This window comes from Phacochoerus africanus, chromosome X (genome assembly GCF_016906955.1).
Source record: "Phacochoerus africanus isolate WHEZ1 chromosome X, ROS_Pafr_v1, whole genome shotgun sequence".
Taxonomy (NCBI): Eukaryota; Metazoa; Chordata; class Mammalia; order Artiodactyla; family Suidae; genus Phacochoerus; species Phacochoerus africanus.
Genome location: NC_062560.1, coordinates 106,113,405 through 106,128,437, shown reverse-complemented (window position 1 = coordinate 106,128,437; position 15,033 = coordinate 106,113,405). Strand labels below are relative to the sequence as shown.

The 15,033-nt window shown below is 39.3% G+C and overlaps 1 protein-coding gene across 1 annotated transcript in view; it reads left to right on the top strand.

Moving 5' to 3' along the window:
• The window catches only part of LOC125118205 (teneurin-1), a 353,178-nt gene that overhangs the window by 232,590 nt on the left and 105,555 nt on the right, over nucleotides 1-15,033 (top strand). Inside the window, exons 16-18 of the mRNA XM_047764372.1 lie at nucleotides 4,466-4,609; nucleotides 11,632-11,881; nucleotides 14,698-14,703. Coding sequence (XP_047620328.1) covers nucleotides 4,466-4,609; nucleotides 11,632-11,881; nucleotides 14,698-14,703 — 400 coding nt within the window. The remainder of the gene's footprint in view (nucleotides 1-4,465; nucleotides 4,610-11,631; nucleotides 11,882-14,697; nucleotides 14,704-15,033) is intronic.

The following is a 15,033-nucleotide window of genomic DNA, read 5'->3' as shown; positions in this document are numbered from 1 at the left end:
GTGCCTATTGTCAGTAGATAGCATTTTATCTGTATAGTCTTGGTCTATTGTGGCCATGGCCTTCATTTGGTTGATTAGTCCTCTCGTCTTTCATTGTTTTACTATTTTAAAGAATGGGAAATATTTCTTGTTCTATTTAATGATTTCTTCTGGATAAGATGCTTTTGATCTTGTTAGTTACCTTCTAAATGTGATGAAATTATTTTTAGGTGCTCCTTGAGTTCATGAAGGTAAAGCGAATTTCTCACACTGACCATGAGACTATTTTTAATTATACATTGCCTTCATAAATGCAACCATTATGAATTCTGAAATCTTAGCCTGAAGCTGTTGAAAGTCATCTGTTTAATCTTGTCATATTTAGCCCATTAGCTTCATTGCATGGAGTCTTTACCTTGGTTATTTAATGGCAGTTTCTTCTCTCAGCCCTTAGAAATGAATGTCAGAAACTGAATTGGGTGTGAGGGGCACTGCGGCCCTCAGCCTTCTTGCAGTCCCCACATCATACTAATGCTGCTGCTTTGATAAGTAAGATGAGATTCAGTTACTATTTTTCGAATGTCAAGTGGCTTTGGAGGAGCAAGCTGTAGTCTTTCTTTATAAGTTGGCGTAATAAAGTCTTCTTTACAAACCAGAGTAATATTTGCAAGATGACTAACAGTGAAGTCAGAGGTGCAAATCCTGTGACCAGAGGACAGAGTTCTCTAGAAAAGTAGCAAGCCTACCTTGACAACTGGGGCTCTTGGTTAATACCTCTGCGTGGAGGTGAGGGAGAGACAGAAAGACAGAAATCCAGATGGAATTAAGGGTGTCACAAGAGAGGCAGTCACATGGTTCAGAGAAAGTATTCTACCATACCGCTGGCTCTTTCTCGCCTGCCTTCCCAATATAGACACACCAGCGTGGGACCACTACACCAGCCACTGGGAGGTATGGTCCAACACCCCCTCCTTCTCCACTGATCTCTACTCACTGCCAGACTCGTCTGTCTTCTATAGCTCCTCTGGAATGTTGAGGAATAATTATTTTTTTCTTCCTATGATGATGCTATTCCTCCAAGACCACACTCCAGAGTGCCAGAGGCTGAATCCGTGGTCTAAACCATGCTGTGCCAGTGATCAGATGTGATAGGCAACAGGCCACCTGGGAAATGGTAGTAGGTCCACTCTGTTTATTTAATCAAGACTCGGCTGTCACAGTACCAGGCAGAGGGTAATGTCAGGGCTCAGCATTTTCAGTGCCAGCCCCTGAGCAGCCCTGTTTTCCCCATGTGTAATTATATGAAAAAGAGTAGGCGTTCAGTGCATTACAGCCTGCTTCCATGAGAGGAAATCAAGAATTGGTTGCTACTGTATTAGCCAGTTCCTTGTGCATTTGGAGAGCAGCTCAACCCCGTGGGGTGAAACGTCTGCCTTCTTATAAACCGATCACAAGTTCCAGGATTTTGTTAAAGTGGGCTGCTGTCAGAAAGAAACCTTGCCTTGCTACTCTGAAACAAGGAGCCACATACAGAAACACTCTGACACACAGCCATTCTCATTAAAGTCAGTTGGAATTTTGGACAAGTCTTAAGTATAAATTATAACTTTATTAGCTCATGGAGCTTTCTCAGGAGAAAGTAAATCTAATAAAAATTAGAGGGAGCTTATTAAGTGGCTGCCTTGTTGCTATTTGCTATGACTAACGGGAAAAAGTAATATAATTCTGGGGTTTGCAGCCAGTGTACTTTTTTGTTGTGGGCTAGAGAGCAATTCAGATATGAGGAGGTAAAGAGGATATCTCATTACCATTGCATTGAGAACTCTTTAATTGATACTTTATATAAGCATTTCCTGCCGCAGAGTTGGGAGGATCTTTAACTGTTACTGAGAGGGAAAAAGCAGGCTCAAATCCACCATCAGAGGTCACCAGGGCCCAATACTTATTTGCAAAACTGCACAATCACCTTCCGGGGAAGAGATTCTAGGGGAGCACACCAGGCTTAAAACATACAAAAAGCAGATCCTGACAATGGTAGGGAAGGAGATGATGGCTTTAAGGGAACTTGTAATCATTATCATTGTGATTATTTATTAATCAAGTCTTTTAAAAGTTGGCAAGAGAAGCAGAAGCCATGTTATTCTACACACCAATGTGGCCCTACATGTGCTTTCTCACCACCTGATTTTTCCAACATGAAAACCCAAATCTTTGGCTTTTGGGTTTGATTCTCCAACTTGAACTGATCAAACACAGTCTTGAAAGAATACATTTTAGAATCATAGAGTGAAGATGCTAAAGGAGGACTCTAAGAATTATCTAATACAGCAGTCTTTGATCTGAGATCCATATTTAGACTTCAGGAGGTCAGTGAACCCCCCTAGAATTAAATATAGAATTTTGTGTGCATATGCATTTTTCTAAGAGGAAGACCCATAACTTTTGTCAAATTCATAACAAAAGGTTCCCTGACTCAAAAAGGTCTAAGAACCACTAATTCTAGTCCTTTTTCTCCCTGCTCTGCTCCTTTATTACTTATGAAGAACATGACTCCCAGAGATGGAGAATAATTTACCTGCGACCACACAGCTAGTTAATGGCAGACCCAAGAACTGAAGTCTTTTCTGACTCTAGGTCTAAAACAACTCTTTCCACTATACCAGAGTTGTTTTAGCAAGAGTCAGGGCCATGTTAAGATATCAAGGAGATTGTAGACAGCAATGATTTGTGCCACACGTGTAACCTGAACTAGATTACCTTTGAGATGCTTTTCATCACTGAAATTCTGTGTTTCTATCCATCTTAATAGAGAACAGCATTGACACAGATGATCCCAAACTAATTTCCCCTTAGAAATCATTTCCATTTTATGATTAGTCTTTCCGCTCCCCATTGATCTCCCTTGCTAATAATGCTTGGTGAGGGCTAACACTAAAATGAGTTTGCATTCCATGAGTCTTCACCAGCTGATGGCAGGGTAGAAGGGCATCCCCATCAGGACCAGCTACATAATTTGCAGGGCCCAGTGTTAAATGAAAATACCCAGCCTCTTGTTAAAAATGTATTAAGGATTTCAAGACAGTGACAGCAGAGCGTTAAACCAAGCATGGGGCCCTTCTAAGCATGGGTCACACACCTGTGAAGATAGCCCTGCTCCCTATTAAAGCTCTGATGAAGCAGAGGACAAAGAGAAGTCAGCCTGTGGTTTAAAATTGGCCACAGATGACCCCCAGAGTTAGCGAGTTGTATATTCATAATCACAAAGGCTTTTGGCTTATCTGTGCATGTGCTCGCACACACACACAAGCACACGTAAATCAGTTGAACTAAAATTACCATCTTTTCCCCTCATCTAATACCAAAATCCAAAACTAGTCTGCTTGAATTCTTCCTCTTAGGACCTACTGTGCTGGTATTGTTTAAGCACACATTTTCACTACCAGTTTTCATAACCAGATGACAAAAGAAGAAATGAGTTCTCCAGGGGCATCTGAAGAGTCAGGCAGAGGCAGGTACTCAACAGCAATGGCAGACGACCGGCTTGGGATATCTTAAGCTGCCAGAAAGGGGGAAAGCAGCTACGGGGCATGCAGTGTATTGAGCCAATACTCTCAGGCTTAGAACATTTCGAGGACACAAAGCATTTTAAATTCAAGAATCAGAACTCTGGCATTCCAACAGTTAAGCGGGTTTACCAACTGAGAAAATGGCTGGATTTGGTATAGTTGAGTTCTCCATCTTTCAGTAGAGTGGAGGCACCCAAGCTACCACACTCTGCACTTCCCATTTCCACAGCATACCAGGGTGCCTGGTTTAATGCACAACATCTGTGCTTCATAAGAGTCAAAGCCAAGATGTTGGGTGATGTCCCATTGGTTAGCTGTATACAGGAACCAGAATTTAATGTGCACAACGTGGAATTTACACTCATAGTGCAGTGCTTGTAGCACTCTAAGCAAACAGATTTCTCAGCAAACTAAAGGCATGGGAGAAAAAAGAAATTGTGCGAATCAATTTTTATTAGTGTCGTGTGTAGTCAATTGTTGTGACCCAGTACTCCAAAGCCAGCTTCCTAACTCCATGCTGATCTCTAGCGAGACCAGAAACCAATCCTCCCTGCACTTGTCCACAAAGGTAAAGAAAGAAATTGTATCGCCACAGCTTAAACCTTCAGAAAGCTTATTTCTTCAGTTTTACAACACAGCCTCCTATCCAAAGGCCCATACTAAAGTTTGCTATCCATAAACACATGGTGCATACCTCACGGCAGCCTCAGCAATTCACTTACTCATGTATGTATCCGTCGCTCACTGACCTGTCACTTTTGGATGCCCAGTGCTATGCTAGGTAGAAGGCATTTGCAGTCAAATCTCAACCCAAATCAGAATTCAATAGCAAATGCATTATCTACAGAACTACCTACCAGTGCAAAAATAAAGCAAATCTCTTAAAATGCTCTAATGTGTTATTAACTCTTTGTTTGCAGTGTCTGTGGGATATGAATATGAAATGTGCCCTGATTTTATTCTCTGGGAGAAAAGGACAGTTATCTTACAAGGTTTTGAAATGGATGCTTCTAACCTAGGAGGCTGGTCGTTGAACAAGCATCATATTTTGAATCCTCAAAGTGGTAAGCACATTTTTAAGTATTTGTTAATAATGTTTTCCTAATGCTAATACATATATATATGTAATACATGTTCATTGCAGAAAATTTGGAAAAATGCAAGAAAAATTACTTATAAGTCACCACCCAGAGATGACATTATATTTATTTTCAAAAGCAGGATCTGATTTCAGATCAGTGCTAGTAGAGGAAGACCTCTTCAAAGTTATATGAAATTATTTTTTAAGAATCATCTATCATTATTGCTTTATCCCAAATGATTAACCAGCTTATCTGACGCTGTAACCAACTTCTAAAAATTGAAATAGTGATTGCCATATTTCATATGATCTAAGACACCATCAATTATAACTACACCATTATTTTACAGAGAATACTACCAATTAAACTATGACACACATTGATTGTAAGATACATGCTTATTCCAGAGATGTGAAAATGGGAAGCCAAATGTGCATCTTAGAATTAATGAATCATCTATGTGATACAGTTTTCAAAGGGCTTTAGTGAACTCTGTCACATTTTAAACAGAACAAACTTACAGTGTGGCCTTAACCCCATTCAAAAGATCAGAAAGCTGAGACTGCAAGTCACTTGACTTTCCCCTATCACTCACAGTAAGTGGCTAGAGTCTGGTGCTCCTTCTCTATGCCAGTTGTATATCCACATAAATGTCCGTATGCACAGTAAAGAAAGAATCTGGGCAAAGAGTGCCGCTCTGGACTTCACTTGGTTTTAAGCCTCCTAAGTCCTGGACTTAGGAAGAAAGGGAAAAGCAGTGAGAATCAGGATACTCTCATCTTCAATCTTTGCCTTCTTTAGACCACTTTTCCTGCTGTCACTCTCTCATAGTTTATAATTTAAATGTTAAATAAATCAGGAGAAGAGACTACAGGTGGCCCTTGAGCCCATGCTTCTCTCAGACACTGATTTTGCTACTTTGGTTATAAATACTTCATCTAAGTCCCTTCACTTCCTTTTGCTAGGAAACCCATCATTGGTGTTTACATCTGGCGTCCTTTGAACACCCACTGCAAGTTTCACTGTGAAATCATATTCCTTTTCATCTAAAGAGGCAGGTTCTGACCTACATTTAGTAGAATGTTTACTTTGAGTTATTTCTCCAGACCTAGGCGTGTGAACGTATGGAGCCAGCTACACCCTTCCGTCCAGCTGTCCTTGTATCCATTTCACCTTTGTGAAACAGCTGGCTAAGGCCGGGTTATCTTGTAAGGCCATGAACTGACCAAGGCTAAGAGATCCATTTTATAAGCACACCTGTGGTCTTATTCATTTACACCATAGTTGAATCAGCCAAGCCAAGCCAAGCAGCCACATGGGCTGGGAAATTTTGATGGGCAAAGTGAACCAGGTTTGCTTCAATCATAGAATGAGGCCACCTGCTGTAGTCCCAATGTGGAACCCTGAAGGTGAAGAAGTCCATTGCTCCGTGCCTCCAGTATCCCTCCTTCCCCTCTTTCAAGGAAGATTCTAAATTCTACTTCCAACTGTTTGTTTTTTTAAGAGGGAAGATTCAGGCCCAGATATAAAATGTCAACTTTTTTTCTGTTGTCAAAAGGAGAATCACAGTTTTTAAAGTACAAAAACTAAAGGGCAGATGCCACTTATTAAATTATTAGGGTTTTTTTGTTTTGATTTGAAAGAGTTTGACATTTTAAGCAGTCGTTTCTTTTCCACTCTCTTTTATTGGCTTGTATGGATTGTCTCTTTCAAATGCCTGTCATTGACATTAAACACAAAGTGGAAATGACCTCAATTGAGCCAGCCCCCAGCTGTGTGCTCCCAGTCCTATATTCTCTTACCATTTGCCTTATCCACGCTTAAAAATTCAGAACAGAGGGGAGCCATTCGGAAAGTTGGCTTTGGGGGCTCCCCGATTTCCACAAATGTCTTCTTTCCAGTCCTAATTTTGCCAGTAATTCTTTCTTTGGATAATAGGTACCAAGTTTTTTTTCTGAGAAGCCTTTTTAACAGCTTTATTGAAGAATAATTTATACACCATAAAACTCACCCATTTTAAGTGTATAGTTCAGTGATTTTTAGTAAATTGTAGAGTTGTGCAACCGTCACCGCCACATAGTTTTAGAATATTTTTATCACCCCCAGAGATCCCTGGTGCTCACCCCAACCTCACTCAATCTACTTTCTGTCTCTTTTTGAGAATTTTATTTTGAGAAAGAAATCTTAACTTGAGATAGATTTTTTTTTAAAGGAAGATTTGTTCATTTTATCATCTCATTTGTAGGCACATTATATTTCTAACCAAAAACGGGTCACACTTGCCAGGAAGGAAACAGATCTGAAGCCAGCTCTGCCATGGCCTTTCTGCCTGCCCTTGGTCACGAACACCTCTCTTGGGACATTTTCAGAGTCTAAATCCCACCCACAAGGGCAGTTTTAGAAGCAGGAATGATAAGGGTGAAGGAGCAGCTTTGAAGGGACCAATTAGAAAGCAATGGTCTTTCCCCCTTGGGTCAGACAGTCTTTCCTGACTGATTAAGGCAAGAGTCTAAGTCTTTAGGCACTCGGATTTTTTGATCTGAGACAGATAGCAGATTAGAAACAAGAATCTATCTTCCCCCAATTTCCTCTCGCTGGTTAAAAAGACACCTGTAATTTGATTTGATGTCTGCTGCCATTCAATTCTTCAGTTTTTCTTTGGCTCCAAAATCATTATGCAGCGGGTAGTTTCTACTAGGCGGTGTTTTCAGACCATTTGTCATTTCTGTTGCAGCAATTATATTTACCTGACAATTAACCATTGGTTGTGGAGCATTGTTTCCAAATATTGCGCCTGATATATAGAGATGGTTCCTACTTTTCACCGAGATTTAAAAAAAAAAATAGGAACATGTGTTTTTCAGTATTATTCCTTCAAAATACACCTTAGTGATTACAGAGAGTACATATTTATTCATTTTAGGGTAAATCAGTTCTTGTAGTTCTCTTGTGGCATGGCAGGTTGAGGATCCGGCATTGTCACTGCATTGGTTCTGGTCACTGATGTGGCAAGGGTTCAATCCCTGGCCCAGGAACTTCCCTTCCACAAGCTGCAGCTATGGCAAAAAAAAAAAAAAAAGAAAAAAAGAAAAATCAGTTATTTAAAATTAGGAGAAATGAAAATATATACATGAAATTATCTGTTAAAGAGCTAAGCTATTTGTTATAGTCTATATCAATCATATCCCCTAGTGTGTCCTGCCAGTTGAGTGTTTAAAACTATTAGGAAGGACAACCCAGGGTTCCAGTTGGGTACTGTCATCTGTCTGAAATGGATGAGGAATTTCCTTTGACTTAGCCTCCAAGGTACGCCAGTTGTTTGTCGGCAAATGGTTTTACTGGGAGGGGAAGTAAATTTCCATTGATCACACTGGCATATCTCCGAGTTTGTGTTTATATCCTCTTAATCAAGTCCTAAGAGAAATATGTATTGTGTCCCGTGTTGTTCATAAGCCTGAAAAATGGTTTCTTCTTTGAAATCAGCATAAAGCACCACCCACTGGCTTCCAAGGGAATTTTTATTTCAAACTTATTTATAAGCTTCAAAAGAAGTTCTGATTAAGGTAGCAGGAGGATATGAGTAGTATGTTTTAAAAGAATGCTTAACTTAGTACACAACAGACTTAGCTTTTTGGCAGAGAAAAGGAAAATTTGGGGGAGAAAATGTACAGTTGGCGCCAGTCGGTGGGGTTTCTTTGTTGACTGTAAACAAGACACCCAATCCTTAGCAGGAAGTTGGCCTTTGTATAAATAATGTGTGTAGTCTCAGGATCATTTGATTCTGTTTTCGAAATGAGCGTGTGTGGCACAATAAACTGGAAGGGAGGCAGCAGTAATTGATCAAGATTTCCAGGAACATAAACAAAATATTTTCTAAGCAACCTTTTGCAGAAGAATTGGTGTTAAATCATTGTTGCTAGATGGTATGCCCCGGTTCTATGTAATGGAAGGTTAAACAGATTCTTGAAACAACAAAAACACCCTTCAAAATGATCTATTTTTCCAGGGCAATACAAAAGGGGTTTGCCCATTTTTGTTTTGATTGCTTCAGCTTTAAACAGGAATGGTAATTTCAGTACACGGGCACTTTAGTACCTTGCATGAGAGCAAGACATCAATTGTTGAGATGTAATCAGAAAGTACATTGCCTTATGTTTTATTTCCTTTAATCATTCTTCTTCTTTGATGGAGTGCTGGGCTTTCTAATAGAAAAGGGGAGTTTTAGAATTGCCGGCTTAGAAGAATGGTTTAGAATAGCCATCTTTAGTTTTTAAATTGCCAGGAGCCTGGTAATAACATGTCATTTTGAAGGTAATTGTTAACTATACCGTGATATTGATATAAAAAAATGGAGATCTATCTGTGAAAATAGATGTTAATAGCAAATCTGGTATTTCCAAGCCAATAATTGGAAATATTTTTGAATGATATACCCTGTAGTGTGTTGCTGAAATACTGACATGTTAAACAGTTGGTTTTCTCATTTATTAGAGAGCATATAGTCTCGTTGGTAGGATATTCAGTTAGTAATCATCAGGAGATTTCTTTTCAATGATGTTGTGCAACTATCATGCCAGTTCTCATTCACTTTCTCCCAATTCATTTAAATTGCGATATTGATCACACTGCAATTAAGCGTTTAGGGGGAAATGAAATTCTGTCCTATTAATCTGACTTAATTAACTATTCTAAATCTTAGAAATTTCTTTACTGCCTAATAAAGTTATTAATAAAATTAATAAGAAAGTAGTGAGCCTCAAGATATCTATCTCATGATTCTGCAATAAAAAGCCAGTTTGTTGGGGCAGAAGCTCATAGCTGCTCCTGCAGATCATATGTTGAAAAAATAGCCAGAAATCACCTAGGGAGAGAAAGTAAAATTACTTTAGATTTGAAATCCAAAGGCAATATAAGTATGGGATTTCTGTTTCCTAGAAGGCTCCTTCTAAGTACATATTTGGTGCCATGTTTTTGGGCCTGTTTTGCCCTCTTATTTATTTTTGCCAGCAATGTTCCAATTTCAGAGTGATCAGTAGTTTCTATTGTAGGGCTGTGAGACCAAAAGTTGGAAGAAAACCGAGGAAGACACTTCAGGAAATGTTTAGGGAGAATAACAGTCTGAGGAGCTAGATAGTAGGGGTCATGGGAAGAAAAATAAGACTGGATGGGATAACTGCATTCATTCATTTGCTGTCAGTTACTTCAGCCTGACACATTGGCATGCCTTCTCACCACTTGGATGTTTTACCTGCCCTGGCTCATTCTGGGTAGACTTGAACTATTTAGCACAGCAGTACTTGTTCCTTGGGTTTCTTGCCCAGGCTCAGCAGGTCTTCAAAATCATTGGGATCTGGGCAAGGAAACTACAAGAGACTCAAAGCCTATTTACTGAGCACCTATAATGACTTGGCTACAGGGATTGGCACTAAAATGCAGAAAGGAGTAAGACAGAGGAGCTTCCTTCAAGGAGCTCATGTTCTAATGAGGAAGTAATGAAAACTGTACCATGCAGTGTGGCAAGTGATAAAATAGAGCTATGGGAAACAAACTGTATGTACAAAGGAGGGAGGGACTAATTCTGCCTGAACAGAGCATTAGGGAAGAACTGAGCTGAGCTATGGAGGTTTTGTAAGAGTTCCCCAAGCAAACAAGATGAGGAGGGCATTCAGGATAGAGGAACTAGCAAAGTACAAAATCGGAGAGGAATGGAAGCATGGGAAAGTACTTTTAAATGGTTTTCTGTAGCTAAAACTCAGGATACAAATGAAAGGAGAGACTGAAGAAGGAAGCAAGAGCCAAATCATGAAGGACTGTGTGCCTTAATAATAAGGAATAGTCCCTTATCCCATAGAGGATGCAGAACTATTCAAAGGTTTTAAGCCACATGTTGAAATAATATCTATAGCAGGAGTGTGGACAGTGGTTTGGAGGTGGATATGCACAGAAACCAGGAGACCAAAAAGTTAAGAAAAAGTGAACTAAAGCAATAGTGGTAGGACTGGAGACCATGAAACTGGTTCTGCATATTTTAGGAGATGGATTCAATGGGGCTTTGGGTTTAGAGAATGAGGAAAAGAAGAGCCGCAGTGATGGCCACATTTCCAACTCGAGGAAGTACACACTTCCTTAGGAGTTGGCGATATGACTCCTAAGATCAGTAGGGAACACAGGAGGAGGAGCAGGATTTGCTAGGGGTTGCAGAAAAATAATGAGTTCATTATTGAAGTTGAGGTACCCATGGGACATCCAAGTAAAGAAATCTAGTGGGAAATTGCATGTCAGCTGAGAAGTCTGGGCAGGAGAGTGTTTCGACATAGAGAGATGGGGGTTAAAGCCATGAGAATGGATGAGATTGCCCAAAGAAAATGACTTCAAAGTATTTTCCAACATTTTCATAAGTCAGTATCTCTATTTCCTGCACTGATGATAGTGAGATATGGTCCAAAAGAGTGGAAAATTCAAGTCTCTTTCCTATATCGTTGAAGTGCATTCTAGCAGTATGAATTCTTTTCTTTTCACAGAAGTAGATTACCTTCCTGATTGTGTTTTGCTAAGGTTAATATTAAAATTGACTGATATTCCCTTTTCAGAAGCCCGTTGCATAGAGAGGGTGCTTTGAAGTCAGACAGATGTGTGCCAGGCAAAGAAAGTCAGCAGGAGATGAAAAATCAGCCACAGATGACTCACAGAGCCCAAAGTGAACAGGAGATCATTAAAAGTTAGTCATCAAATGCTTTACTGAGGCATTTAGAATCAACACTAAAGAGACTAGGTATATTATCACATTTCACAGATGGACAAACTGAGGCAAAGTGTTATGCTACCATTTGTTGTAGCATTACAGCTTAACAAAAGCCAGGGTGATGTACCTCACTCTCAAGTTCTTTTATGGCAGGCCAATGCTCCTTCGTGCTCTGAACAATAAGAGAGAAATTCAGATATCACTAAGAATATTATGTGGACATCGTTTTAATTCTTTTTTTTTTTTTTGTTCTTGGATCCAGGAATCATACATAAAGGGAATGGAGAAAATATGTTCATTTCTCAGCAACCTCCAGTCATATCAACCATAATGGGTAATGGACACCAGCGGAGCGTAGCCTGCACCAACTGCAATGGGCCAGCCCACAACAACAAACTCTTTGCTCCTGTTGCCTTAGCTTCTGGCCCAGATGGTAGTGTGTATGTTGGTGACTTCAATTTTGTAAGGAGAATATTTCCCTCAGGAAACTCCGTTAGTATTTTGGAACTAAGGTAAGTCTCCCTTAATCTCTATGTTTGCTTAGCGGATAAGGAAAAAGCAAGAATAACATGAAGAGACAAGGCATTGCCAGAAGGAGCAGAAAATGCAGTTTCCCATGTTGTAGTACCCAGCTAAAATGCAAGAATAGGGATAAAGACGTAGGTCAACATGCCTACTCCTCCTTGAAGGAAACTTTGATCACTGCTTTGGAGAACCAGGAAGTGTTGACATCCCTCTATGTGTGGCCTTCTCTGGGTGCATGCCTGTCACTGATGTGGATCTCAATACTTCCGAGTGCTCAGGTAAGTCGCTCAACCCCTGTTCTGACCACTATGAAGACTGATCAAAAACATTTAGTATTCATTCTAACAGGTAGAGGTATTGTCACATCCAAAAATCTAAATATTCCGAGTTCTCCAGGTCCAATCTTTTGAAGTGGTCAGTTTATAAAAAGTAAAAGGGCCATCTGTGTTTGTGTGGCATGATATAGAAAGAAGAATTAGGTTTTTTTATCCTTAAAAACTCCAATCCATTGGTAAAAATGATTAAAGCATTCATCTTTAGACTTTCTCACTCTGTTTTAGGAATTTTCCCTGAGAGCACAAAGTATTTTGAGAGTTTTTGAAAGGAATTCATACCTTTTGGTATTTCATATTCTAAAGTTACACAGAGAACAATTAAGTAGACCATGACTTAATCAACTTTCTAAGGATATAAGACACAAAAAAAATTTCCCCTAGAGTCCTAGAAAAGGAAGATGTCCACTTGCATCCCAGTAAGGATAGACAGACTGTTTCCCCTCCCCTGGATAAAGTGCTAGAGCTTTTCTTCTAATTGGTTAGGACAGCTTTATCCGTGACACATGCCTTCCAGACATTAGGCTGAAAGTTTCCATATGTTCCAGAAGATTTTGATGCCACCCAATAATATAAACTATTCCATAAAACAGGCTTTGCCTCAGGCATCACCTTGGTGACCTGAAAAGTAGTGACCAAAAATAGTGACTGGGAGAAGAGAGACACTGACGAAGCAACCTGTATACATGGAGCACAGTCAAAACCAGTCAAAGCACATGAAAAGTCTTGGGTCATTTTCAGTTAACACGTATGATCACACAAACATGGAAATTTGAATGCATAAGGACATTCCTCGAATTTTTTCTGATTCTTAAGCTTTGCTTTGGAATCTACCTCCCTTTTCTCCGACTGAGTTAGTCCTTCATACCTAGCTAAGGAAATATTCTACTCCCAAGACCCTATCCATTTTTTCACATTAATTCACTCCAGTTTTAATACATTTCTTAATTATAATTGCAAACGCTGTCATAGAGAAGAAAGCTGTTAAATCCCTTGACTGATAAAAAATAGACTATAAAATTAAGATTTTATAAAGATAAAGTACATCTACAGAGTCTAGAGAGGTACTAATTCATAGAACCCTGCCCTAATCAAATGTTCATGTACCTCAGGATGTCACACCTCATGGGGATTTGTCATTACAAGCAGCATATCCCTTTAGGTACCCACTTACTGGAAAGTCAGTGAGGAAAGCCAAGATGATTGTATGCCTGGATTTAGAAATATTTTATACAACATTCTATGTTGTTTTCAAATGCTACGTGTACATGATGCCAAACATGGGTGGAGAGGTGAACAATTTATTCACCATCAGAATGTTTCCAGGCATGCAGATATTGCTCTAGCATAGGCAAAGGCTTTGTCTTGCTGAACCTATCTAGCCAACCCTGTAAAGTCTATATAGCTAGCCTTCAAGAAGGGAATGCCTCAGAGGAAAAAAACACAGGATTATCTATAAAAACAAAAAATAATAATAATGTTACTATAAAGAAAACCCAGCTAAATTTAGTCTTTTCCCTTGTAATTTAAATGCAAATTTACCTAAGAAGGAGCGATTGTCATTCTTTGAGGAGCTTCTCCCTTGGTCAAGGATCCTTAACAGTTCACAGATTTGCAGTTGAGTCCAAAGTACCTTATAACCTTCAACACAAAGTCGTTTGAAAAATAAAATAGAATGATTTGGACCCTAATTGCAAAGTGATTTTCTTAGTATAAAGAAAAATTCATTTCTGACAGTGTGAAATATTTTCCAATCTCTCTGTTCCTTCTTGCTCCACAACATGGTTTTCTGTCAGCGTGACAACTCTTCACACACATAGGCGAGCACACACTATGAGCTCACACACCCAGGCTCTCACTTGGCCTGAGTCTCCTTAGCTGGCTCTTCTGAGCCGACATCCTTTAGAGCAGTTCTTCCTAACATTCTTTTTTAAATTCTCAGACCTTTTTGAGACTCTATTGAATGTTATGGGCCTTCTCCCCAGGAAAAAAAAAAACAAAAAACACATTCACACAAAATTTAGGGGTCATATTGTTTTCCCCCTCTCCTGACACACCACCACCACCCTACCCCCCAGGAACCTATCCCTGTGAATGCAGCCCTTTCATAGACTCATGGTTAAGACTCCCTGCATTAGGTTCAAGGAAAAAAAATAGTTCTCCCTTCTCTACTTCAAGATTCCTATGATTGGCCATCAGAGAAATAAGCTGATTGAATAGTTATGATCATTTTGACCTAAATAACAGGTAACTCCAAACTATTTGACTACAGTCAATATCTCAACCCAGTCTGACAGCAAACGTTATCTGTCATACTTATTTACAAACTAATATAGTTCTTATTAGATTCAATTTTTTAAAATATCTATCCTGACCAGTAGCCTATACTGTACACACTGCAACTTTCACATATAATCAGTGAATTTACTTATTTGCTTCATAACTTTTCCAGGTTTAAACTTCCTGGGGAGAAATAAGTTGATATAAGGTGGCTATGCTAATTTAACAACCCTAATGTTCATTGAATTCTACTGTATGTAGATAGAAACTATTTTGTACTAGTTTTTGGTTGTTGTTAAAGTCAGTTAATTTAATTGCCCCCCCATCCCATGCGTATTAGTCATTTTATTTGGTTGAGTCGTCTGTTTCCTTGGAAATGCGGGCTATATATAGTCATGTGTTATTGGTTGCATTTAAAACTGTGAATGGAAGAGCAATATTGTCAATAAGTTATTACAGGAAGGGATAGAGAACATCCTAAATCTTCACTCTCTGCCAGGTTATTCATTATATAAATTAACTACTCT